Source organism: Microcebus murinus, chromosome 9 (genome assembly GCF_040939455.1).
Source record: "Microcebus murinus isolate Inina chromosome 9, M.murinus_Inina_mat1.0, whole genome shotgun sequence".
NCBI classification, from domain to species: domain Eukaryota; kingdom Metazoa; phylum Chordata; class Mammalia; order Primates; family Cheirogaleidae; genus Microcebus; species Microcebus murinus.
Genome location: NC_134112.1, coordinates 29,708,916 through 29,736,516, shown reverse-complemented (window position 1 = coordinate 29,736,516; position 27,601 = coordinate 29,708,916). Strand labels below are relative to the sequence as shown.

Sequence of the window (27,601 nt, the reverse complement as noted above, 5' to 3'; positions counted from 1 at the left end):
ATGTGCATGAAGTAGACCAATTATAATTACAAAAGCATGTGAGTATTATTGGAATGTATACTTTAACAAGACTAACATAATGAGTTTTGCTTATTTACTCTTGTACCTTCTTTGCACCTGACTTCAGTTGAGTGAAACTTTTTCAAACATTTCTGTCAAAGACAACTGTCTTTGGGAAAGAACCTTTTGGAAGTCCTCCTCCAAAAGAAAGGAGCTTTGAAGCTATGTTTCTCTGAATTTTTATCTTAAAAGTCTATTCAAGTGGGCCCAATGCAGTAGCGTGCTAGAGATGGCTTATACAAGCTTTCAAGAGCTGATGTTTGAATTTTCATGAATTTTGTGAGCTGGTTATTAAGCACAGCCACTAATTAGAACTAAATTATATCAACTTTTGACTAAATAAATTGCATTAAAAACAAAGGTGATACATACTCAAAATTATCACTTCACAATTGTTTTCCTAATCCTTATGCTCCTGAGGTTATTTATGTCTATGGTGTCTGTATAGTGGTATACTACTGCCTGTCTCTTCCCAGCTCCACATTTAGTGATGTTGTGTTTGTAGTTTAGCCATGGTGAAAGGATTTATTCCATGGAAATCAGCAAATGCTATTTTCTAGACAGCTGGTCATTAAACATTTACCAGCATACCCTTAGCCACAGGTAAAGGCTGGCCTCTAGCCCAAAACATCACCGTTCATCTTTTTTGTAGTGACAACTTAAACTAGACGTTTACAGAATATATCCGTGGATTCTCCTTAAACTCCTATACCTGTGCTTCTGCCATTTCAGCCTTCCCATCATTTCCTGTGTGTAATGAGTGGACATTTTCTTAGTTGAAATGAAGGGTCTCGTTAGCTGTGATTGACAGAGATAATTGTGACCTGCTTTGGAATGGTTAAAATGTTGGCACAAATTAATCACTCGATTTCAGCCATTTGTACTTACTATCTTATCACATTTTAAGGCTAATTTTTGTATTTACTTTTTAGACCCTGTGCCATGGTGGCCCCTGACATTGAGCTAATCTGTGAAATTATGTTAGTCGCTGAGGGTTTTGTGGACGCACGCTCATTAGCCCGAAAGTTCATTACACTGTACACACTCTGCAAGGAGCTCCTCTCCAAGCAGGTGAGGGACTGTTTGTTACTTTTTCTTGGTTTTCACATCCCATTAAAAGAGCTTTTGAAGTATGTGTGTTGGATAATTGATGGCTCAAATGACACTTAGATATTGCAAATGTTTACCATAAATTTTGAAAATCTGTGTTTTATAATTCTTAATTTTTTTCTGAAATAAAATTTGAGACATTTTAGATCTGATGTTTTATTTGTATTAATAGAGTTTTTATCAGTGGGCTATACGGTTTCCTTTAAACGTTATCAATGTTGTCATTATAGATGGAATTTTATGTTGCCTCCTATTCTTGGTGAGAATATTATTTTCTAGTGAGAGAGGACAAGGGTCTTCATAAGAGTGAGGTGTAAGGCTGATGTTCTGAACATCTCGAGAAATGTTAAATTAAAATTTTTCTTATTGGTTGGTAATGCTTTAGTTGAATGTGAAGGGGTTTGCTTTTTTTTGTTTTGTTTTTTTTACTTTTGCTCTACAATTTTGTCTCTGAAATGGGTCAGACTTATCCACTTTCTACTCCCCAGTCATGAGCTTCTTTACAGGTTCGCTAAAGTTGCTGATATACCACAAAATTTACATATGTGTCAGCACCAGTATGTTTAAATTTAGCTTTGTGGTCACTTTTGACTTTTGGTCTTTTGATGCCCTTTCATTATTTCCTGGTGACATTATTCTGCAGCTGTTCCACAGTGAAAGTATTAATGTGCCACAGTTGCAACCACACGGTCACCTACACTGCCAGACGTGTGCATTTTAACTTGCCCATTGTGAGGGTAAGATATGGAAGATAAGAGAAGTTTATGTTGTCCTTTTAATAACTGTGAATTTATGTTTTGGAGGAGAGATGGTGATTTTTAACACTTTTCTCTGGATAGTAAGATTATGGGTATTGTTTTATTATTTTTATAAGCATTTTTTTTAACTGAGCCCATTTTAATTTTATAATGGGAAAAGGTCAGAATGAAAAAATGTAATTGAGTCCAGGGAATGTGAAGTTGCAACTGTATTCATTCCCACTAGTAATATTTAAACACTTAGCATCTACTATATCCAAGTAATGTGCTTATTGCTGACCGTGAAGAATGGGTAAAGACAGAAAACAAATGAAGCAAACACCCAGACTTCTGACTTCAAAGAACTTAGGGGATTCAGTTTACATGAAAGAAAAATTGGAAGAAAACAGAGGATGAATAGATTACCAGAGTTTTCAAGAAAGAAAGGAAACAGTATTTATTGAACAGGCACCATGAGTTACATATTTAAAATCTTCAGAAGTCTGTGAGTTTGCTACTATTAGCCCTATTTTACAGATGGGGAAACTGAGTGAAACAACCTATCCAAAGTCCATATAGCTAACAACTTGTGGGGGCAAGATTTGACTTTGTTTTTTTCCAATCCTTCCAGGACACCTGTAGCCAATTGCAAGAGGATGGTGGTGGGAGTAAAGGCAGAACAGGGAAAGAAAGAGGTTCATCAACTCAGAGAAATGTCATGAATGAGATGAGAGAAAAGAAATCTGACCAGCACATAAGAGCTGAGTTGGGAACACACTTCATTGTTACCTTCTTGTGCTATAGGGATGGATTTGGGACAGAAATTAGTAGACAGTTTTGCCCAATGGAATGATACAATGAAAACAGTGAAGATCATTTCGACAGGTGTTTGCAATGTTTAAATGCTTAGGTCATCAAGTCCTCTTAAATCTGCTTCCAGAATTTCTTCTGTATCATCTTCTTGAATAGTCACAGTAATGACTTAATCCCCTCACCCCCTGTTCTCCTGGCCCTCCAAACTGTGGCTCTTCCCCTTGTCTTTCCCTTCTCAAGCCCCAATCTACTTCTGCATTAGTGGCTTTCAAATGATTTCTACCATGACCCACAGCAAAATATACTTTTTCTATTGAGACTCAATACATAACACACGTTCACAAGCAAACCACACATTTTCGCCAAACACTTCTTACTCTTGTTGTTTTCATCACACTTGGTGTTTCCCATTTCATTCAGCTCTATTTTATTACCAACAAAAATGATGGTCATGACCCACTAAACTGCCTTTATTATCCACTAATGGATTAAATGGCATATTTATAGACGTAGGTATTGTTTCACTGCCCACAAAGCATTTGCACTCACGTTAACTCATTTTATTCCTACAACCACCTACCAAGTAGGTGGACACTTTTATCTGCCTTTTCATAAATGATGATTCTGAGGCTCTGAAGAGGGAAGTGACTGCCCCATAGACACAGCTGGAGAGACATTTGAGAGGAGGTGTCACGGTGTGGATTGTAGATGGAAAGCAAAAGAGAGAAGGCCAGCCACGTGTGAGCAATGAGTTCATTCACATTCGACACACCTGTGCTGAGCACCTACCCCACTAGAACTGGGAGACAGGAGTGAGTAAGCTGCAGGAGCTGGGAGCCGTGGGAGTAGTCTTCATTAGGGATAATGGGGGAATTTCTAAGAGGTACTGGTTCATAATTGAATTTTAATAATACAGCTTTTATTATATTAAGTGCCAGCATCAGGGCAGGAGTGTCTGAGTGATTAAGAGGTAGAGTAATTAGGGCAATTAGAGAGCGAAGCCCGGGAAGAGGTGGAAGAATACCAGGGCCCCAGGTGTACAACTGGAGAATGTGCTTCTGCTTGGAAGCAGTCGCAGGTCTATTGAGAGAAAAGAACGAGAGGCAGATGGAGCCGTGGGCAAAGGCTGCGCTACATACTATGGCTGGGAGAGACTTGCTGATGGTGGTAGAAAAACAGGCAAAAGAAGCAGGAGGACGCTACAGGGACATGACTGTCACAATTTTAATGAGAAGAAAATATGATTTTGAATCATTAAAGTGTATATTTATCAACTCTTTTAACTTTCAGCGTTCACTCTTGGAATGAGAATCTTATTCCCTCACAAAATTCTTGAGAAAATAAACCTGTGTTTTGATTTTAGGATCATTATGATTGGGGACTTCGTGCTATTAAATCTGTCTTGGTTGTAGCTGGCTCCCTGAAACGAGGAGATAAAAATAGACCTGAAGATCAGGTATTGCAATGCTGTTATGATTCTGTTAAGTGAGTAGCTAAACGGCTTCCTATAAGTTAAAATACATACCCGGATAGTGGATCCGTATAGCATGACTTTTATAAAACATAACATCTGTTGTTAGCGCAGAATATTTTGAGGACTGGCATTTCTTATGCTATTAGAGGTCACAAGTGTTCTTGAGTACAAGGATATGAATCTGGAAAAGAAAATGTGATTTATGTACTTTTCAAATATCAGACACAAAAAGTATTTGGCAGTTATAATCAAATAATTCAGTAACTGTGGTTTGATTTCCTCTGAGGAACATTTAGGAAATCTGATTAATTGAGTTGGGATATTAATCCTGAAGTCGGTGAAGAAATAGCTTGATGTGAGAGAGTACGTCCATTTTATGGGACCTGAGTTAGGCATGAAAGATGAAACAGGAGGGTTGGTTGCCTGACATGTGCGAAATGCTTGGTTGGTTGTTCAGAGCTACTAGGGAAATGTTCCACGTTCTCTCTTAGAAAGAAATGATAACAGCACATCATGCATTCATTTTGTTTCCAATTAAATAGTGAGAGCAATGTATATGCCTCACTATATATACATGCAATATTTTGACTTAAAAAGTAGGGAAAAATTCGATCTATTCTGTGAATGACTTTTTATATTAAGGGATATTTATTATGTGTTTTTCCACCTTTCTTTCTAGTATTTCTCTCTCTTCCTCTTAGTCACAACTTATGATTAGGTCAAGATTTTCTTTTATTTATTTGTTCTCGTAATTTTGTTGTCGCAATGCTTAGCTCTTTCTGTAAAAGTCACCCTGATGTTTTTGAATGACTGCTTTTAAAGTTTAAAGCCCTCCTCAGTGTACAGCCAGTATGGAACAAAAACCCCAACTCAAAACTTTAAGATTATTGTTCTGAGATTTTCAGAGTACCTTAAACAAAAGGATCTGATAGGCTGGATTGATTTAAGTTCTGGAGTTTGAGCATTAAGGAGAGAAGGGCCTGAGACCCTTTCTGAAAATGAAAACAGGTTATTGGCAGGGAGGGAAAAGGCCTCCTTGCTGACCTCATTCTGAGGTTTGTCCATGTTTCAGTTCAGCTTTCTCATGTTCTCCTATATTAACTTTAAACGTTTAAGCACCCATTAGATAGAATGCCATCCTAATAGAGAACAGTGCCAAAGCTCCTGCTTTAGACATGAAGATTAAAAATGACATCTTTTGGCCGGGCGCTGTGGCTCACGCCTGTAATCCTAGCTCTTGGGAGGCCGAGGCGGGCGGATTGCTCAAGGTCAGGAGTTCAAAACCGGCCTGAGCAAGAGCGAGACCCTGTCTCTACTATAAATAGAAAGAAATCAATTGGCCAACTGATATATATATATAAAAAAAAAAAAATTAGCCGGGCATGGTGGCACATGCCTGTAGTCCCAGCTACTTGGGAGGCTGAGGCAGAAGGATCACTCGAGCCCAGGAGTTTGAGGTTGCTGTGAGCTAGACTGACGCCACGGCACTCACTCTAGCCTGGACAACAAAGCGAGACTCTGTCTCAAAAAAAAAAAAAAAAAAAAAAATGACATCTTTAATGGCTACAGTGTACCTTAACTGCAATGACAGACACACTGAAAGCTTCACCACTCTGCAATATAGCCATGTAACCAAATTGCACTTGTACCCCATAAATGTATACAAATTTAAAAAAAAGGATACATAAAAAAAATATCATCTTTAGTTCTTTAAGTGTTTGTTAGGCCTTGTATTGGGTTTTTAATGAAGTGTTTTATGTTCTCCTTTCTAGGTACTCATGAGAGCATTAAGGGATTTCAATATGCCTAAAATAGTGACTGACGACATCCCGGTGTTTCTGGGCCTGATTGGTGACCTGTTTCCAGCCCTGGATGTGCCCCGGAGCAGGAAGCTGCACTTTGAACAGATGGTCAGGCAGTCTACCCTGGAGCTCCGCCTGCAGCCAGAAGAGAGCTTTATTCTCAAAGTAAAAGCAGCGTTTACTTCGCAAGGCAGCCCTTGGGATTTGCAGTGGAAATATTAACTGTGGTTAAATGATACTAAGCCAAGACATTAACTTATATTAATATTACACTGCCCTTAGTAAGATCTTAATATATCCTTTCAAGCCTTTTAACACAGCTGTATTAATTAAAGTAAAATGTAGGTAAACATTTGAGTAGTCCCGTTCTGTGAGAAGGTGAAAACATAGATATGCGTGGTTTTAAGTGTAAGCATACTTCTAATGCATTTATAAAACGTCTTGGTTCCTTTTCATGACATGCACCAAAATTTTATTTTGTTTTCCTCTCCTTTTTAGAGAACATTGGAAGTACAATTATTAGTGCATACTTTTAATGGGAGAGGAATATCAGCACGTATGAGAATAACTTCAGAAGATATTATCTGACATATCAAAGGCGTGTGCATATTAATGTTCAATTTGAGTTTAGTGAATGCATTAGGCATTAAAATACAAATATAATATCCATTTTAGATATTTTATAGGATGTGAATCATTACTCAGTTGTAGATAGTGATTGGCCATGTACTGTTTTTGTTCAAAACTTCATAAAAAGTGATTGATTTTTTTTGTAAGTAACCCTTGCCAGGTACCAAGTTCTACATAAAATAATGGTTTTACTTTATTCTCTTCTCTATGTCCCGTGTGGGAAATCCAGGAGGAACTATACTTTGCACTTGTGGTCTATTCTAACTTTCCCTGAACATGCTGTTGTCAGTGGGGGCTGGCTTGAGTTGTAAGGAAAGAAGAATTGGGCAAAAGTGGGTAGGTTGCCTTTTTGTCACCAACTTGTTAAAGGAAACTGGTGACCGGCTGTTTGCTCTGCAGGTTGTTCAGCTGGAGGAACTGTTGGCTGTGCGGCACTCTGTCTTTGTGGTTGGAAACGCAGGCACAGGGAAGAGTAAGGTATAGTAAATTGCTTAATAGTTTTCAGCCATGGAATGAACATTTTTTTTTTTGGCCTAATTTCAATGCTACTTAAAATAGTTCCCTTCAGTAAAACCCACCATAATTCTGGATAGAATCTGAGACCTTAATATTGCTGTTTGATCAGTTGACATTATTTTGCTTGATATTGGGAAGCGGAAGGAGAAAGAGAAACAAATAGAACATTGCATTCACTTAGGAAAAGTAAGCCAGGATCAAGATTGGGATTTCCACATGAGATATTTAGCATCCTTCTCATGCATTTTTTATATGTATGCTATCCTATTCTACGCACCTTGGATATATAATTATGTAATTATACTTGGATTCTTTTATCAATGATAAACATATTGCAAGACTGTGGAATAAGATATCTGGCTTGCAGGATTTGATTGGCTCCATCCACATTTATCAAAACTACTTTCTTTTCCAAGTCATCCTAGATTCCCCCTCCCATATCATTAAGAAAAAAAAAATATTTTCCTTCAGTACTCCCTCAGAAATATAGCCTCCATAGGGCCAAAACAAAACTTGCAAAGAACAGGAGATGGCAAAACCCACATTTTTTAGGTACCTATTATGTGCTGTGCTAGGTACATTATATATGATTTACTCTGCACAACAATGATATGCTATGGGTATTATTATCCCCATTTTTAGTTCACTGCTTGATTTTGTTTGGTCTTACTGACAGTCCTGGCAACATACTTATTTTCTTGGTTGGCAGACGGTATATGCAGAACTGCATGCATTTTAATTCAGGATGCTTGGGTATAAACATATTTGGTAGCCAACAACTAAAAATAATCAGAATGGGCATATGAGATTTTAGAGCATGGGTGTATATAGAACATGCCAGTATTTAGATCAGAACCTAAAGTGGCACAATTGTAAAGGGAGCTGCTATCTGGATATTTTTCTAGTGAAAAATATAATAATTGAAATATTAAAGTAGATAACTGATAGACCTGTAATTATTTCGTTAGAGTAAGTTTCTGATGTAGGCCATGGTTCAAGGAAGGATAAAATTAAATTCTATAATTTTCAGTAGATTAATGGTTTCTAAAAATATAAGTTTAATATTCCTAAGGCATTTAATTTCTTTCCTCTAGTCTTCACCATTTTTGTTCTATTCAGCATGTACTTAAGCTGATACAACTAAAGCAGGAAAGCTCAGGGCCATGTTATTTAGTACCTTATTCCAAAGTATTTGACAATTTATCCATTCTCCAAAACTCCTGTGAGTAGGTCAGGATGATAAATATCTAAAACAAAAGATACGAAGCTATGGCTTTTCAAAGAAAGCTAAGGGGAGCCTTCGGGCAGATATTTGGGTTAAGGTGTTGATGAATTAAACAAACATATACTGAATGCCCACTCCTGAGTTCTCATCCTCAGGAGCTTATTTTCCCCAATTATCTCCATCAGGGTTTCTCAGTCTCTCAGCACCATTGACATTGTAGACTGGGCAAGTCTGTTGTAGGAGGCTGTCCCGTGCTCTGTAAGATATTTAGCAGCCTCCTTGGCCTCTACCCATTAGGTGCCCAGAAGCGCATCCCATCTTCCCCCAAGTCAAGACAGTCTCCTGCTGGGAAGCACTGCTCTGAGTCACTAGGTCTGGAAGCATGTCCCAAGCAGCATCATTGGCATCACCTGGCCCTCGTTGGAAAGATTACCAGCCCTTCCCCCCCACCTACTTAGTTAAAGACTCCGGGATTGGGCCCAGAAATGTGTGTTTGAACACCCTCCATCCAGACAGTTCTGGTGTAGGCTACATTTTGAGAACAACTGAGCTTAATAATTCAGGCAGAGTGGATTTTATAAGCGTGAACATGAACGCTTATTTAAATATAGTCCTTCATTTTGCACACATGGTTAAAAATTCCAAATGATAAAGTAACTTTATTTAGTCTCAATGGTTCAGAGAATCAGGAGAACTGATTGTGTCTCCCTAAGGGTTTGTGGGATTAAACTTTTCAAGATTGTAATGGAAATGCAGGTATGTGCATTTTTCCCCTTCTTGATCTTAGTACACACAGAATACCTAGGAACATGTAATGAATAAGGAAATTTCTTCAGAAATCTTTTCCTTTCCACTTGGCTTACATTAGTATTAATTTTTTTTTTTTTTTTTTTTTTTGGCTTTCTTTCTTTCTTCCTCTCAGATTTTGAGAACACTGAACCGAACATATGCTAACATGAAACAGAAACCCGTTTGGAATGACTTAAACCCTAAAGCTGTGACAACAGATGAACTCTTTGGTTTCATACATCACGCTACCCGAGAATGGAAAGATGGCAAGTACTATTTCCCTTTTGAAGTGCTAAAAATTTCTTTTTTCCTATCCAGAAAGCTGTTTTTCAGTACCAGCCAATTTTAGTCATAGTCACAGATTTACTGTTTGTGTGTTGGCATTATTGGAAATATAGCAGATCACAACAGCATTTATAATGTATAAATTAAAACTAGATTTGAATAAGTACTTGATTTGCATTCAGCAGATCTGTACTCAGAGCTGTGTATTTTATCCTGCATCAATTATGCCGGGGGCTCCCTGTAAATCAGGAGAGGATCAGCATGAATGCCTCAGAAAACAGTTGTAAAGTACCTGATACAAGACACTGAAGTTCAGGCAGGTGTTATTCTAGATGCCAGGAACAAAAGTCAATAGGGCCTGTTTCCTGCCTTGGAAGTATCCCTAGACAAACAGACCCCTTTGTTACAATGTGTTACGACTTCCTGTTTCAATAGATACACTCAGCTTGGCCTCATCCTTAAGGCTTCCCTCCCTGTCACACCCTACATCCAACCTCATAGCAAATCCTACAGGCTTTACCTTTAACGTATATATATTGAATTCCGGTCCTTCTCACCTTTTCCATGGATACTACATTAGTCCAAGCCACCATCACCTCCTGCCTGGATACCGCAGTCATATCTGTTTCCACTGGTTTCCCTGCCGTTCATTTTACCTACAGCACTCAGAGGGATCCTTTCAAATGCTACCTCTGTGCTTTCAGTTTTCACTGGGTTCCCAGCACCCTTAGAAGCCAGCCTTTTTCATGGCCTGTAAGGCTCTATGTAATTGGAACCTCCCCCCACCCCACCCCAATCACCACCACTGCCATCTCTGACTTAGTTTCTTGCACTCTGCCCTTCACTGCCTGTAATCCACCATTCTGGCTTCCTTGCTCTTCCTTGAACTTGCCAAGCATCTTCCCATCATGAGACCTTGGCACTTGACATAACTGCCATGAGCAATACTCCTTCTCTGGATGCCTTCATGGCTTACGTTACTTTAGTATCTGGTCAAATGTCACATCAGAGAAGACTTCCCTGATGAGGGATCTACAGTAGGACACCCTTCATCCTTGTCCATCCTCTCTTGTGTACACTCTTTATCTGTAGGAGAGTTTTTACTCTCAGCTGAGATTCTGTCTTTTTATAAAGCACTGTGGCAGGGAGAGAATTGTATCTGTCAACTATTAAATATGCCATGTAACACACACACTACTTAGGAATGTAGTAATAGAAAAAAGGACCATGGATTTAAAATGTTTTTGTGTATACATCTTGTTAAGTAATGGTGACTTAATTTCCCCATGACCAAATTTCTGTAAGAGATGTATAATGCTTGTGGGTGCTTTAGCTTTAGAATTATGGCCCTTAAAAATTGTTATAGAAAAATGGAGAAAGGTGAAATAAAATAATATTTGATCTAAAATAGATATTGAACATATGTGAATGAAGAAAGAACAGTGTATTCATTTGATGTAAGTTTTATGTACATTACCTTGTGTAAATCCCCACAACTGTTCATTAAAGAAGGTTTGATTATAACCATTTGACATACAGGGAAGCTCGGTCAGGGAAGTTAAAAATTGTTCTCAGGGAGGGGAATCTTGCTTGTTGGTAAATGATAGAGCTGAATCTGGAGCTCACATGTAGCTGTAAAGGTGTTACATACTACCCACAAGAAAGAGGCAGTGAAATGACTTTTATTTAGTTAATAAAAGATCTTTCAGGAAGAATAATACAAATTCATTTTAGAAATAAACACTCAACTCCGTTATATATAAAGATTGTTTACTCTTATTTTATAGGTCTCTTCTCATTCATTCTGCGAGAACAAGCAAATCTTGTGCATGATGGACCAAAATGGATAGTTCTGGATGGAGACATTGATCCCATGTGGATTGAGTCACTAAACACCGTCATGGATGATAACAAGGTGAATCACACTTCAGGACTAGACCTTAAACATAACATCTTGAGTGCTTTAAGGGCTCCATTCTTTCCTTGATGCTAATTTTTACTCATTAACCTGGTATTCCTTATGTAATCACTATTTTGATAAGTGCCACTTTCTTGATAATTCTCTTAATTTCACCATTAAAAAATGTAAGGGAATATATTCTCCTCACCTGTATAATTAGTGACTACGTTTAATGAGGGTTAAATGCATATCTAAGAATTTAGTTTACACATCTTACCATTTTCTAAGAGCTGGGCTTGAATTATCACATCTCATATCATCTTTGATTACATATGGAATACTTAGACAATAAAAGAACAAGTTTGTGCCATGTGATAATTGCTGAAATTTAGCTATTTGAATTAACCAGTTCCTGTAGCTACAGATTGAGTTTAAACGTTTTCTCAAGCATTCTGCCGTGATTAACCCAGCATTCCTGGTGGATGGTGCAGGTCTGTAAGACAGCGTCTGCAACACAGGGTCTGTTGTTGGGGTCAGGGGAGAGAAATCAGTAATCATCATTACTCCAGGATAGAATTAGTAATCACCTTAAATTAACAGTAATTACTACTTTCTGAACCAAGACCATTGTTCATCATAAAATACAGGTTTGAGATCTTTATACTTGCATGAGGCTGTACAGGACAATTGATCATTGTGGTATTTCAGATTCCGAAGAGAGTTTATTTTTTGTGGTCTTCGGGCCTTTTCACGTAATCAACTTTTAGAATGGATGTCTTATATTTGGCTCAGTCATAATTGCCACAGTTGTTGAAAGGTTGGCCTTCAGGAGCCCATTTAGGGGAATGTGTTCCTCAAGGGTCAGTCAGGTTGCCTGGGGTGGGGGGGAGTGAAATTAGATCTTCATTCAGGTTGCACTCCTGACTCAGACAGTGAGCGCACAGCCTTTGGCATTTCTGCCAGGGGAGGAGCACTTTTTGTTGTTGCAATACTGTAGTTGCAGTACGTGTGTTAGCAGCGGGGCTTCTGTTCCTGCTTAACAGCCGTGCTGCTGTTCCAGGTGCTGACCCTGGCCAGCAATGAGCGCGTAGCCCTCACGCCCTGCATGAGGCTTCTGTTTGAGACACATCACTTAAGGACAGCGACCCCAGCGACTGTTTCCAGAGCCGGTATTCTCTATGTGAACCCACAAGATTTGGGCTGGAATCCGTGAGTATTGCATTTTGTAAAAAAAAAAAAAAAAAGTCTTGTTTATTGTAGTAAAATATATATAACATAAAATTTACCATTTTAGCCATTTTTTGCGTGTACAACTGAGTGACAATAAGTGCGTTCACATTGTTGTGCAACCATCGCCACCATCTGTCTCCAGAACTTTATCTTCCCAAACTGAAACTCTGTACCCATGAAACAACCATCCTCCATTTCTCCCTCCTGCTCCTAGCAACCTTCATTCTACTTTCTATCTCTATGAATTTGACTACGCTAGGTAGTAGATTCCACAAATGGAATCATACAGTATTTGTCCTTTTGTGACAGGCTTGTTTCACTTAGCATAATGTCTTCAAGGTTCATCTATGCTGTAGCATATTGCAGGACTCCCTTTCTTTTTAAGGCAGGATTGTATTCTGTTGTATGCATGCACTACATTTGTTTAGCCGTTCAGCCATTAGTAGACAGTTGGGTTGCTTCCACCTCCTGGCTATTATGAATAATGCTGCTATGAACATGGATGTACAAATATCTCTTTGAGATCCTGCTTTCAATTCTTTTGACATTTCTACCCAGAAGTAGAATTGCTGGATCATAGGTTAATTCTACTTTTAGTTTTTTGAGAAACTGCCACACTGTTTTCCATAGCAGCTACACCATTTTGTATTCCTACCAATAGTGCACAAGCGTTCCAGTCTTTCCATATCCTCACCAACACTCGTGATCTTCTTGCTTTCGTTCTGTTTATGATAGTAGCCATGCTAATGGGTATGAGGTGGTATCACAAGGTAGCTGTGATTTGCATTTCTCTAATGATAACGTGATGTTGAGCATCTTTTCATGCACTTATTGGTCATTTGTATATCTTCTTTGGAAAAATGTCTATGTAAGTCCTTTGCTCATTTTTTAATCAGATTGTTTTTATTGTGAATAGTTCTTTTTTTTTTTTTTTTTTTTTTTTTTATTGAGACAGAGTCTTGCTTTGTTGCCCAGGCTAGAGTGAGTGCCATGGTGTCAGCCTAGCTCACAGCAACCTCAAACTCCTGGGCTCAAGCAATCCTCCTGCCTCAGCCTCCCAAGTAGCTGGGACTACAGGCATGCGCCACCATGTCCGGCTAGTTTTTTTATATATATATTAGTTGGCCAATTAATTTTCTTTCTATTTTTTTTATAGTAGAGACGGAGTCTCACTCAGGCTGGTTTTGAACTCTTGACCTTGAGCAATCTGCCCGCCTCGGCCTCCCAGAGTGCTAGGATTACAGGCGTGAGCCACCGCACCCGGCCCTTTTTTTTATCTTAGTTTTAAAAAGCTAAATATTTATATGATCATCTGAGGAAGATATTAGCAATTAATTAAATTTAAGGCTCATTAGGCTGATTTAAAAATAATTAAATTAGCACCTGATGCCTTTGTCACTTTTACTCAGACATTACCTTGTTTATACATCTTTAACATTTTAAGAATTCAGTAAATATTTGTTGGATGAGTGAATAAATAATACTAAAAGCTTGTATGTAACACATAGGTATAAATATATCATTTAATGAGAATATATGTATATGTGTGTGTGTATACAAAAATAGCAATACTTTGATTTAGAGCAAGTTTATTGTGCCCACTCAATTATTCTTCAAATGCTTATACTTTCTGGTCACTTGTCACAGCTAGCATTTCCACTCTGAACTGCAGGAACCTCTGAGCTCTGCAGGTGAACACGTGCTTGTGCCTGGCATGCTGCTTGTGTCAGAAATCTATTTGTCCCTCCAGACACAATCTTTGTCCTTGTCACCCTTCCCTCTGCCCCAGGAACTGGTCTGTATGGACTGCATCAGTGGGCTCCTTGCCCTCTGGCTCCTGGTTGGCTTGACCAACGCCAAGCCCTGGCAGGAAATGGGAGGGAGAGAGCAGAGTGAGGTCAGGCTACTTGTTCCCTGTCTCCCTCCCAGCAGGGTCAGGTCAGGATGGCTCCATTCCTCAACTGCAGGTCACAGCTCCTCTGAAATCTCTTCCTAAGATTCTTTCCTTCCAGGTTCTAGTAGTCCTTCATTTTCTTGTCACTGCAGGGATAGGAGCAAGAACCATTCTTTGTTATTACACCAAGACAGAACACTTTCTCTACTCTGAGCCAATGCCATTGTAACTAGTCCTCTTATTGTTATCCTAATTGGAGGATGACATTGATTTCCTGCCAGACACCTGACTGATGTACTTCTCCAGGCTGCTTCTCCTCCATGTACTGATGTGCTCGCTACAAGGATCATCCTTTAACTCTGCAGCAAAATAGAAACATGCCCAGGTTCTTGCCTTTAACTAAGCTTTATTGGATTTGCCTGAGGGAAGGAGTGATTTTTTTTTTTTTTTTTATAAAGTCTAAAATGGAGAGTTCTTTTGGAGCTAATTACTCCTTTCCCAAGCTGGGATTCTGACTATCTCCTGTTTGCTTCTGTTGGTTGGGGGCTAGTTGCAAAAGTCTCTCCAATATCCCTGGACTCCCCTGTCTAGAGAGCACAGGCAGCCCAGTGTGAGTGACAGCACTCATTTTCCTTCTTTGGACACCTCACCCCCTAGTGGGTGTGGTCTGATTTCAGTAGCAAACTTCACAGCTCCAAGGGCCTATGTAATTCAGTTTCAATCCCATCATTTGGAGGTTTGTGCTAACAAGAACTTGATTTAAATCCCTACAGAAAGGCCGGAGGTGGCTCACGCCTGTTATCCTAGCACTCTGGGAGGCCCAGGTGGCCAGATTGCTTGAGGTCAGGAGTTCAAAACCAGCCTGAGAAAGAGCAAGACCCCGTCTCTACTATAAATAGAAAGAAATTAATTGGCCAACTAATATATATAGAAAAAATTAGCCAGGAATGGTGGCGCATGCTTGTAGTCCCAGCTACTTGGGAGGCTGAGGCAGTAGGATTGCTTGAGCCCAGGAGTTTGAGGTTGCTGTGAGCTAGGCTGATGGCCACGGCACTCAGTCTAGCCTGGGCAACAAAGTGAGACTCTGTCTCAAAAAAAAAAAAAAAAAAAAAATCCGTACAGAAAGACTTTCATCCAATACATCAAAGGTCAGAAGTTGGCTAGAGAGACACCCAATTTATATTTCTAGGAGAGTTAAACAGCTCTGTCTTCACCATTAGATTTTACTTTCATGAAGGTTTTTGTTTTATCTAAGATCAATGAGTAGGTGTTAATTTTCATGTGTTTGACTAAAGGGTCCATCCAGGTCATTTTCCAAAATGGAATCTTCTCTAAATGATATTTTTATATTTTTACCTCCCATTGCCAGAAACTTTCAATAAGTCACAAATAAATTGGCTATTTCGGGTTAAGGGGTATTTTTTTTTTTTTTACTCTGTCATTATGGGATACTTTACTACCTTTAATGTCATAATATTAATAATGTGATAACTTTACATGTATTGATCCATTTAATACCCAGTTACTTTTTATTGATCCATGTAATTATTAACCTAATTTTCCAAACCAGTATCTTAGGTCTCGATTTTCCCCAAGTCTTTATTTCAAAGTGTTCAACACTATGGAAAAGTTGAAAAGGTAGTAAAAGTACAGTCATGGCCCCTTTTTCTACAATACCAATTGTTACTATTTTATTACATTTACTTTTTGTTTGCTTTGTTGACCTAAAAGGAAGAAGCTGAAGCACAAAGTATGATTTAAAGAGTTTACTTGAGCTAACGTGAGGACAGCTACTGGGAAGACTCAGACCCAAGTAAACTTGGATATGAGTTCCATGTGGCCTTTGTCACAAGCAGGTTTTTAAAGGCAAAAAAAAAAAAAAAAAAAAAAAGGAGGGGTGGGGAGTGGACTGATAAAAAGTTGTTTGTCAGGAATTCTTGTTGGTTTACAGAAATAACATTGATTAGTGATTGCCTACACCTTGTTAAGCTGTGGGGTGTCACAGTGTCCTGGTGAGGCATTATTAGGTTAATTTATAGCTACTTGTGATAATAACAAGCAAAGCAGTTTCAAGAATTGACTGCAGAGCTCAAAGGTGGGAATAGGGGGTGGAGTGGGAGTGGTGGGGGGGTAGGATGTGAATGCTGTCTTATTTTAATGTCTCTCTGGGCCTGATCATTTAAAAGGGCTTGCATTCCTCAGATAAAAGTTCTTTTTTCAGGCTGTATATATATATTTTTTCTCTCTCTCCTCTCTCTCAGATAAAAGTTCTTTTTTCAGGCTGTATATATTTTCTCTCTCTCTCTCTCTCTCTCTCTCTCTCTCTCATACACACACACACACAGAGACACATTTTCTACTTCTATTAATTTTTGCTGCAGTTTCTGAAAGTAAATTGGAGACATTGACACTTCATCCCCCAAGTACTTCAACATTTATCTCATAAGAACTAGAATGTTTTGGTACGTGAATGCAATATAATTAACACACTTAAGAAATTTATTCTTGATACAAGATTATCTAATAAGCGATCATTTTTCAAGTTTTGCCAGTTATCCTAATAATTTCTTTTGTATCTTTTTAGAAAACCTGGTATCCAAACAAAATCACAGATCAAGATTACATTTCTCTCTGTTGTCTCCTTTAATCTCTAGCACTCCCCCAACTATTCTTTCATGACATTTTCTGTTTTAAAGAGAACAGGCCACATATCTCAAAGAATGGCCCATTGGTAATTGCCAAGTAGTGATTTCCTGATTGAGTCCTCCTATCTAGGTATATTAGGTGACTTTTTTGTGTCATGAACTTTTTCTCCTCCTTTCTCTCCCCCCTCTCTCCTGCCCTTCCTATCAGAGCATCATTTTCTTTTCTTCCAGCCCAGTGGGTTATAATCGATGACCCACATTCTTTTGGATGTTCAAATGGTCCCAGTTTTGCCAGCAAGAGCTCTGTCTTCTGTATTCTTTTTTGTTTTTCCTCCTGAGTCTTTGGGCACTTTGCTTTCTGGCTAAACAAGATGCTCCTGGTGCACCTCAGACTTTCCTTACCTGAGAACTAAATCAGTCACTTCTCCAAGGAGCCAGAAGGAAGAAATTTTGCTATGAGGAATAATGGTATTTAGAATTTAAGATAGGGTTGTGTGCTGTGCTTGTTGCTAATAGTACGTCATAGCTTATAGGCCCCTTCAGTGAACAGAACTAGAACTTTACTACCATTGGCAGTTAACAGTACAACAAAAAGGGTGGAGAGCCAGCCTGTGCCAGTGTGCTGGCGGTGCCCTTGATGTTTGAACCATTGATCATGTTACAAACACAGCCAAGATAAGGGCCACATGTGCATTATTAACAAGGAAGTGATTTACTGCAGCTTGAGTAGAGAGAGAGGGCTAAGTGTAGAAAAGTCTTAAAATAAACACCATAGTTAGTGCTCAGAAAAGCTGTAATGATCTTGTTGTTTGTTTCCATTCAATGTGTGCTTGTTCAGCTTTTACCCAGCAGAAGGGTGGACACTTCCTGGCTCTCTCTTGCTTCCTTGAAGGCCTGGGCATCCAAATGACTGGCATCCATACTTGTGCTATCTTACCACTCTTGCCCACATTGATTGTAGAGCCAACATCATGTGAAGTGGCTTGAAACAACCATACACAAATAAAAACCTACATCATAAAGTAGTCCAAAGATGGCTATTTTAAAATAAGGCATTTAAAAAGGAGATTTTAGAAGAAATATTGAAGGAAGAGGCTTTATAAGTTTATTATGCTTAAGACTTTAAGAGTGTTATTGAGATAGCTGTGAATTTTGAGAAAGACTTAATAGTAAGTTCAAAAGAACACAGGTAATTTTACTCTATGTAAATCTTTAAAAAGTGAATAATATTAGAATTCAGCAATAGAGATGTACCTATTTTCAGTTCAACTGGAGAAATATATTTTATTCATTCATATTAGGTCACTTTCAGAGGGCAAGAGAGTTCTTTAAAAAATTATGTTTTCCCAAGACCAATTGTTTATAGATAATCTTCAATGACCTGAAGACATTTCTGAGAAATTATGACTTAAAAAATGTAATCTATACTCATTGTTTCTACTGATTCCAGTATTAATACTTATAATGCTGCCCTCTAGAAAATATTTTGTTCACAAGAAATAATAAAGTATGATGATTTGTTCCACCAAAACCAAATAAATAAATAAATTTATTATTGGAAAACCCTTAAGATATGGCTAAAAGAGATTATGAAATGATGTCCATAGTATCTCTGTGGGGTGCTGTTTAAGGACTAAAGATTATTATTATTGCCATTATCACTTAAGTTTCTTAGAATTCACCAAGCTATTTTAAAAAATAATTTTATGTCCATTCTTTATAGATATGGACCATGTAAAGTTAACACAACACCCTTAAAATTATATTAACCTGTGACTAGCTGTAGAAATCAAATAACTTTTTATTTTAATTCTGAGTTCTAAGTAGGTTTACTGGAAGAATCTATTACAGATCAGGTATGTCTGTTGAGATCTTGAGAAATAAAGAACAGGAATTGGAAAAAAAATTCTGAAGATTATGATCATTGACAAATTTTTTTCTAGTAGAAAGAGATGAGAATATATGGAAAGGGGAAAGCATATAATAAATTTTAAAAATTGTATTTATAATTAAAATTGTTTAAAAGTGAGCATAACACTGAACATGGGATCCACCAAATTGTATGTTACTTAGCTTGTAAGGAAAGGAGGGGAGTATATCTGGAATTTAGTCTGAATCCAAAAGAGTAGATAGGACTAGATAACTCTTAGAAGGTACAGCTTTGGATCATGCCCTTTCCTCGATTACTTTTTTCGGGTTTGGGAGTCTCATCCTGTGTTCTCAGTTCTTGGTGTGCTCTTGGCTGAAGAATGACAGACACACCAAAATAAGGCAAGTATGAGGTGAAATTTACTGAAGGTAGCATTATAGAGCAAGAGCAAGACATATGTTTACAGAGCAAGATACATAGGCCACAGATGACCCCTGGACCCCTTGTCATAGCAAAAGAGGGCTTGGTTATGGTTTGGGTCTTATTTTATAGTGTCTGGATTGGACCCTCCTCGTGGCTCAGATGTCACCATGGAACCACTTTGATGGTCAATTGAGAGTTATATGACCTGAGTCTTACTGTGCATGTGGATCTCCCATGAGCCTCTCTGAAAGCCTGTTGGTCTAGGTCACTTTCCAGACTCTATTGTACCTGTGCTGCTTGGCCCATGGGCTAGAGTCCTCTGCATTCTTTTCTAGTTGGCACACTAAGTTCTGATTGGCAGATTCGTGGGGTGTCCCCTCCTCTTCCAGATGTGGCAGTTACCCACCTTATCCCCAAGAGGGGCCAGGGGTCCCTATCTGTATACCTAACGCTAGCTTAAAATATTCTTTTGGCTTTATATCACTAATTCTCTCTTCTGCATTGAATGAACTTGTTATCTTTTAGCCCTGCAATCTCATGATCTCACCCTTGGGTATCATATACACTTGTAAGCATACTGATTCAGAAATAATCAGCATACATTGCTAATCAGCATATGTCCTGCTAATTCCTGCCATTTTTCCAGGCCACCGTGAATGACAGAGAACCTGAAGCTTGACATGAGGGCACACTATAAGTCTGAGGGATTCCTGCTATCCTATAGGACAGGATCCAAATCCAGAGAATTAAGTAATAATAAACAGTTTTCAGAAACCTGAAAACTTTGACTACCTAGGTAGCTTCCAGACCACAGGGGTTTAGACTTCATGTGATAAACCTGGAGCACTTCTGGAGGAAACAACAGCAACATAGCTGATGATGTGGGCTCCTTTACAAATTCAGAAAAGCTAAAACTCTGTTAGTGACCTAGATATTGACATTAAATTAAGACAATGGATGAAAGCATCAGAGTGCAGCTACTTCCTGAGTCAGGGTACTTGACATGGGTGATATCTTACGTAGGCGAGGAATACATATGCCAGTTTAGTGTGTCATCTTCAATTGCATGCCATATGATAGCAGTATGTTCCATTTGGTCATGTTCAAATCTGTAGCATCTTTTAAAAATAAGGAACTTGTTTGCCAAGGGAGGTGGAAAGAATTACAAACAAATACAGATCTGCATCTTGTGTTTGCCATTGCTGAAGATCATAGTTTCTCCTTCGATATTTGATATCTTTTAATGTCTATATTTATTCTAAGCTATGAACATTTAGCAATAATTTCTACCTAAAATTTTAAATTGTCCATATTTACCAATTTAGACATTTCTGCTGTCTATGCTATGTGGTGTGATTGCTCCCTAGTACAGGTCATTTGTTAGCTTTTGAGAGGGAAGGACTCTGTGTGGCATCAGCTCTTACCATGTTTCCTGGTTTGATTGTGCTTTTTTTCTGGAGCAGCTCCCACTTGGAGGTGATTGTGCAGTAGCATCATTGCTAGTGCGCCTGCTAGATTTTCTCTGAGACTTTAGCCACTGCTGCTGTGGCTCAATGAGGTATCTCTTCCCTGGCCCCTAAGTGCAAAGCCCACTTCCTCCTTCTGGGGCTATTTTTGAGGGTGCTGCTCCTACTTATGCTTGCAGAGGCCTTTTCCCACAGACACCTGGCAGAGGCTTTGTAGGGAGGGAGAGTGTGGAATTTATTATATACAACAAAACACTGTTGCCTTTAGGAGATACAGAGAGAGGCAGGGCCAGGATTGGAGCTCGGGTCTTCCTATGCTACCAACTTTGTACTAATGAGTAACATTTATTGAGAATTTGTTATTTGTCAGATATTAATCTAGGTACTTTATACATGCAAACTTGTTTAATCCTTACCACTGTTGCTGCCCAACCAGGTTAATTTGCTCGCTGCAAATGAACAAGCCAATACATTGAGAAAGCAGAGAAAGAGTTTATTCTGCATTGTGCTAAGAGGAGGAATGGGAGAAATTTCTCAAATTTCCAGAGAATTCAGGAAACAAGGTTTCTAAAGACAGTTTGGTGTAGGCAATTGAGTCTGCTAATTGACCGAGTTTGAGGTGGAACCATAAGGTTGTAGAAATTGTCCTCTTAGCTGACCAGGTTCTTGGGTGGTCACAAGACCAGTTGAGTCAGTTCCTCAGTATGGGCCGCTGGTGTGGGTGGGCCAGACTTTCCACTGGAATGTGGGACCTGGAAGATATCTCAGAATCTACTCCTAGGTTTCAAAAAGGTGATGTTATCTACGGAAAAAGCTAAGAACCTTTGTGACCACCAGCTATGTGGCTCTAGAGTGGCAATTACAGAGAAGCAAATGGGAGGACAGTGGTAAATTATCATTATTTTTAGCTAGGCTCTAACCACAGTTCTCACCTTGCACCCCTTTATCTATTTGTAAAGGTGGTTTCACGACAACCCTAGGAGATCTATGGTATCATCTCCATTTACAGATGAGAACATTGAGACACAGGGAGATTAAGTAACTCGCCCAAGGTAGCACACTTAAAACATGGTTGAGCTAGGCCACAGGTCTAGACGATCTGAATCTAGAGTTCTGTCTCCCTGAGCGGTCTTTCTGTTTTGCTTCATAAACTCTGGATGCAAAGATTCCACTTCTGGCAACTGATATGCAATAAAATCAGTAGCTAAGGAGTAAGTGTGGCCTTCATGTCTTTGTCCCCAGTCATTAACACCTGCTTTCCATTGTCCCATGGTGCCCACTGTCACTACCACCCAGAGATGCTCTACTGCGTTACTCTCATGCAATTGGATTTCCACAGAATACCATTCCTCTTAGACCCGAAAAAGTTGTAAATCTAACTGTAGTGTAACAGAGTTGATTATTTAATAAAACCCTATCGTAAAGCCTTGTGAAAAGCAGAAGGAGCCTCTTGTGAGATAATTATCTTGCCTTAATTTCTTGTGATAGTCAGGATGTGAAATCTGATTTGCTTAAAGCAAGGTCTAGCTGTAATTGGTCTGTGGTCACACTACTTCCCCGCCAGGTGACAAAGGTATTTATTACCCCTGCTTCCTACCTAATGAGAACTTTCTGAGTGATTATTTTTGTTTAACATCATACATTTTCACCTCAGAAACTACTAAGTCATATTCTGTTTTATTGATAAGTATTGTTTTAATACATTAGAGATATTTAACATATCAAACTGACATTTTACATACATGGATGGATTTAGATATATCTCTCCATATATATATGTGTGTGTGTGTGTGTATGTGTGTGTGTGTGTGTGTATGTATATATATACATACACACACACCCAAGCATCAAATACCATTTAAGAGCCACTTATTGGAAATACATTATCAGCTATCAGGTTGGGGTTACGTTCAGTCTAGTGGAAAAGGAGAGCTTTCAAATAGCCCCTATGGAATTTTTACCTTTTTATTTGTAACTGATTTCTCATTACTAAATAATTGATGCCAAGATTAATCAAGAAAAATCCCAAGCTGTTTTCATAAATAAGGGCTACGCTATGGGAATAGTTTCAGCCCCTCAGGAAATGACATACGGCACTTCCTTATAAATGCTCAGTAATGGCCTTACTTATACTCCATTATGTTTGGCTTCTAAGTGCTATTAGGAGTTTCTTTTACAGTCTTTTTATTAAGGTAAGAAATGGCCATTAAAACAAGTTTTTAAAGGGCCATTTAAAAATATTTGCAGTTTGAGAAATAGAATGAACTCACTAAACATGTCCCTGAAGTGTTGCACCAAGCTGTGTTTGAGGGGGAAGCTTTTGACTTGGTGAAATTCTGCTTTTCAAGCCTCGCATTCGATAAAAGCTTTTGCGTGTTCCTTTTCAGGTATGTGGCCAGTTGGATAGACAGAAGGCGGCATCAATCAGAAAAGGCCAATTTAACTATTCTTTTTGATAATTACGTTCCCGCATGCTTGGATAAGCTGAGAACAAGCTTTAAAACCATCACTTCAATTCCGGAGAGTAGCCTGGTGCAGGTTTGTCTTTGGTTGCAACGTTTTACATTCTAGTCCTCGGGTGGTAGTGTTTGTCGATCAAGAGAGCAGAGATTTTTGCTTGCCCAAGAAGATGGGAAAATTTCCAGAATTATTTGGTTTTGGCAATCCTCCTGCCCCCGTCCCTGTGTTCCCTGGAGCTTTTTACAAACCCCTGTCATACGCTATCGCACTCTCCTGGCATTTGGGATTGTGGTCTGTTTCTTTTCCCAATCCAGTGAAAGAAGGCTGACGCCATATTTTATTCATTTTTATATCCCCAGAGATTTTTGTGGTTCCTAGTACAGAGTAGGTGGCCAAATATATGTTTATTGAATCATTGTGTTCCTCCCAAGCGTATTTGCTCAGGATTAGAAAAACAAAGTGGTAACAGCCTTATTTATTTTTCTACTTCCTAAGTATCTTGCCCAGAGAAGGTGCTCAGTATGTTTTTTGAATAAAATAAATCTGTGCGATTAAAGACGCCAGCCAGTGAGTAAGAGGAAGCATCTGGATTCTACCACATAGATGCCACCACCCGTAGAGTGTCCCCTCCCAGAAATATTCCTTAAAGGCACGTCAGTCTGGATGAAGAGTTCGTAATATTCCAGGGATACATTTTTTCTGATCCTCATTGTGAGACAGCTGGTAAGAGTGAAGGGAACATATAATATGTTGTCATGGAAGCTAATGAAAATAATTTACAGCCACACAGAAATGAAGGTTGTGATCTTAATCTCAGCATGAAGAAAAACTGTCCTCAGCCCTTACTAGTAAAAAATACTTCACAAAGTGTTTACAATTCGAAACCTTTTCTTTTTTGCTATAGGAGCAAAATTGCTTTCTAAGTACTTTGTTACCACTAAGTTACTATATTACCAAATTTGTAACATAGTAAGCTAAATTAGAAATAGTCACAAGCATAATAAGAGAAAGTTCAGGTTTTGGGATAATTCACACACCAATTAAATAAACGATAGTCTTCAACAGTAATTATCTGAGGTATAATTTATTTCTGAAAGCAGGTCTGAATTTATTCATAATGAATTAATTATGTAGTTAGCCTAATTAGACTTCCTCTGGTGTAATACTTGCAAAAAGCATGATCGTGTTCTTTCTCAAGTTGACTTGTGTGTTTGTGCGATTCTCTGTGGTGTGAACTTTTTCATTCAAGAGTAGTGTGAAAATAGGTCAGTAGGAATTAATATGACTTTTGCTTTACTTCCTCCTTTTGTAGTATTCAGAAATGGCATTTAATCCTTAGTTCCTTTTAAGCTGTTTTATAGTTTCTTTTCTGTGGTTACTTATAAGTACAGGAATTTGAGATAAAAGTGGGTATAGAAAGAGAATAGCTTGAAATGGCTGTCTTAAGAAATGAATGCACTCCTGTTTCCCAATGTATAAAACTTCTTTAAGTTTGGTAAAGTGTATTAACTCTTTCAGAATATGCATCAAAGTGTGATTTTATTAATTGCCGAAACAGAGCTCAAAATGTTCTTCAAATACTGTGTTTGGGGGGAAAAAACAGAAAAATCATATGATGTTATTAGAATATTCTCCTGGATGGATAAAATCACATGGAGACCCTTCAGGCTTTTGGGGTTTAATTTTAATAGTTCTTTAGAACAACATGGTTTCTACTCATAAATAGCAAAGCCACACAGTTTGACGCTATTTTCTTAATAACAAATTGGTAAGTTTTAGTCTGTTACAATATTATTTCTAATTGCCAAATGTGGCACACTATAAATTGATAAACATGAAGAAAGAAGATTTTAAAATAGAACAGGTGCTCAACTACCTGAATGTAAACCATTTCCCCATCTTTCTTAGCTGGAAAGGAAAAGCTCACACGTCATACTAACTTGGTTTGTCATAGCTTGCGTTGCTGTGTGTATGATAGCAATAAAAATCTGTTGCTGCCTCCCAAACTGGGGGAAGAGTATCGAGGTTTTGGGGTCTGTGACAATGCTAATTAATGACACCTACGTATGTGCTTTGGAGAACTAGCCCCAAAACGTGCTCATTATTGGTTATCATTCATTTCATGTGATAAAGGCCTTTGCCACAGCCTCGTTCCCCTCTTTGCTGACGTGATTGCCCTGAATGTGAGGTACCTTAGGACCAACAGCGCACATTGCTGTTTACCTGGAGTGTATAAAGAACAGGTTTCTGAACAGCATTTCTTCCAAGGCTAAATTTAGTTTGGTTTCTAAAATAATGCCACAGGCTAAAGCTGCCAGTCCACATTCTAAATTTATGACAACATGTGGGGAAAATGGCTGCCAAAGCATTAAAGGAAAGTGGGTTATCTAAACGTACAACAAGGGAAATAGTTACATAGATGCCTGTCCATCCAATGGAATCTTACACATCCGTTCCAGTGATGGGGTAGAGTAACACTTATTGATAAGGAAAAACTTCTTTAGTGTGTTTTTAAGTGAGAAAGTGGGTTATAGAATACCATGTGTAGTGTGATTCTCTGTTTACCAAAAAAAAAAAAAAAGCCTATATAAATATATACTCATTTTTTTTCCTTTTGCTTATATGTATTTTTTGTTTGTACAGTGATTACTAATAGGTTCATTTAAAATTTTATCTTTTAAAATAGTTCATTATTCCCTAGAAGATCATTTTGGTTAAAAGTGATAAAAGTTTTCTATCATTGGCTTAGACACTCAAGGTAGTAATTTTTGTCTCTCCCAATGTAGCCAATCACAGAGTTGGGAAAAATAATATTATCTTTTAAGGATAAAGTAGAGTTGTAAAAACGTTCTTTGACTATTAAAAAAATGTTGCCCTAAATAAATGGCTGTTTCTTTTTCTTTAGACTATTTGTACTCTTTTGGAGTGTTTGTTGACTTCGGAAAATGTACCTTCTGACAGCCCAAAAGAAGTTTATGAAGTCTACTTTGCCTTTGCTTGTATCTGGGCGTTTGGTGGCACCCTGCTACAAGATCAGGTATATTTAGAAATGGTTTACGATACCATTTTTTTTTTTTTTGCAGGAGTTGGGGGATTTTAAGATGTCATGGATATCTTTTTGTCATATTATGATAAATTTATACTCTTTGCTGTATTCTCTCCTAAGTCTGTGCTTTCTCTGGGAAATCCTATCTAGGCTGATAGTTCTAGCCTCTGTTGATAATGCCAGATCTAGGGCCTTCAGTCTGGCTCTGAACTCCAGGTTCTGTGTTTCTGACTGCCTCGGGGGCCTCACGTGCAGTGTGCTGTTCTGCAGGCAAGTCACACTTACTGTGCTTGAGACACACCTCTTCCTCTGTCCCACTCCCAAACGTGCTTTTCTTTTTTCCCTCTCAGTGATATATTCCTCCCAAGTTGCTACAGTTAAAAACCCAGGAGACAACACTCTTCCTTATTTCTACATCCCAGGATCTCAGACCATTTCAGTTTTACTTACAAAATAGCTACAAAATATTCTGTCCTCTTTTCTCCATCCCTACAGCTCTAATTCAGGAGGGGATCAATCATTTTTTTATTTCTCTGGGCTGCCATCATGTCTTAGTCTGCTCAGGCTGCTGTAACAAGGTGCCATGGACTGGGTGGCTTAAACAACAGAAACGTACTCCTCACAGTTCTGAGGGCTGGAAGTCTAAGATCAGGGTGCCAGAGTGGTTGGGTTCTGGTGAAGACTCTGTGGCTTGCAGGTGGCTGTCTTCTCACTGTGTCCCCATGTGGCAGAGAGAGAAAAGAGTAATATCTCGTGTCTCTTCTTGTAAGGGCACTAGGGTCCCATTGCAACCTCATCTAAACCTAATTATGTCCCAAAGGCCTTATCTCTAAATACCATCACATTGGGAGTTAGGGCTTCAACATGAATTTAGGGCAAGGGGTCCTCAAACTTTTTAAACAGGGGGCCAGTTCACTGACCCTCAGACCGTGGGAGGGCCGTTGGAGAGTGCGGTGCACATTCCACACATGCGCACTGTGGGCCCAGTACAAGTCGACTGCTAAGCAGAACAGGCAGCGGCAGCAAAAACAATGCCAAGCTGGATAAATGTCCTCGGTGGGCTGCATGTGGCCCAAGGGCCTTAGTTTGAGGACCCCTGATTGGGGGATCACAATTCAGTTTGTAGCATAGGGTAACCTTCAAATTGGTTTCTCTGTCTCCAGTCTCTTACTTTTTTTTTTTTTTTTTTTTTTTTTTTTTTTTGAGACAGAGTCTCGGTTTGTTGT

General features: G+C 38.7%; 1 protein-coding gene across 1 annotated transcript in view; it reads left to right on the top strand.

Moving 5' to 3' along the window:
* DNAH11 (dynein axonemal heavy chain 11) overlaps positions 1–27,601 on the top strand; it is a 311,756-nt gene that overhangs the window by 128,019 nt on the left and 156,136 nt on the right. Inside the window, exons 36-44 of the mRNA XM_076006379.1 lie at positions 993–1,131; positions 4,084–4,176; positions 5,967–6,161; positions 7,026–7,103; positions 9,290–9,422; positions 11,229–11,356; positions 12,402–12,550; positions 23,257–23,407; positions 26,235–26,366. Of these exons, the coding sequence (XP_075862494.1) occupies positions 993–1,131; positions 4,084–4,176; positions 5,967–6,161; positions 7,026–7,103; positions 9,290–9,422; positions 11,229–11,356; positions 12,402–12,550; positions 23,257–23,407; positions 26,235–26,366 (1,198 nt within the window). The remainder of the gene's footprint in view (positions 1–992; positions 1,132–4,083; positions 4,177–5,966; positions 6,162–7,025; positions 7,104–9,289; positions 9,423–11,228; positions 11,357–12,401; positions 12,551–23,256; positions 23,408–26,234; positions 26,367–27,601) is intronic.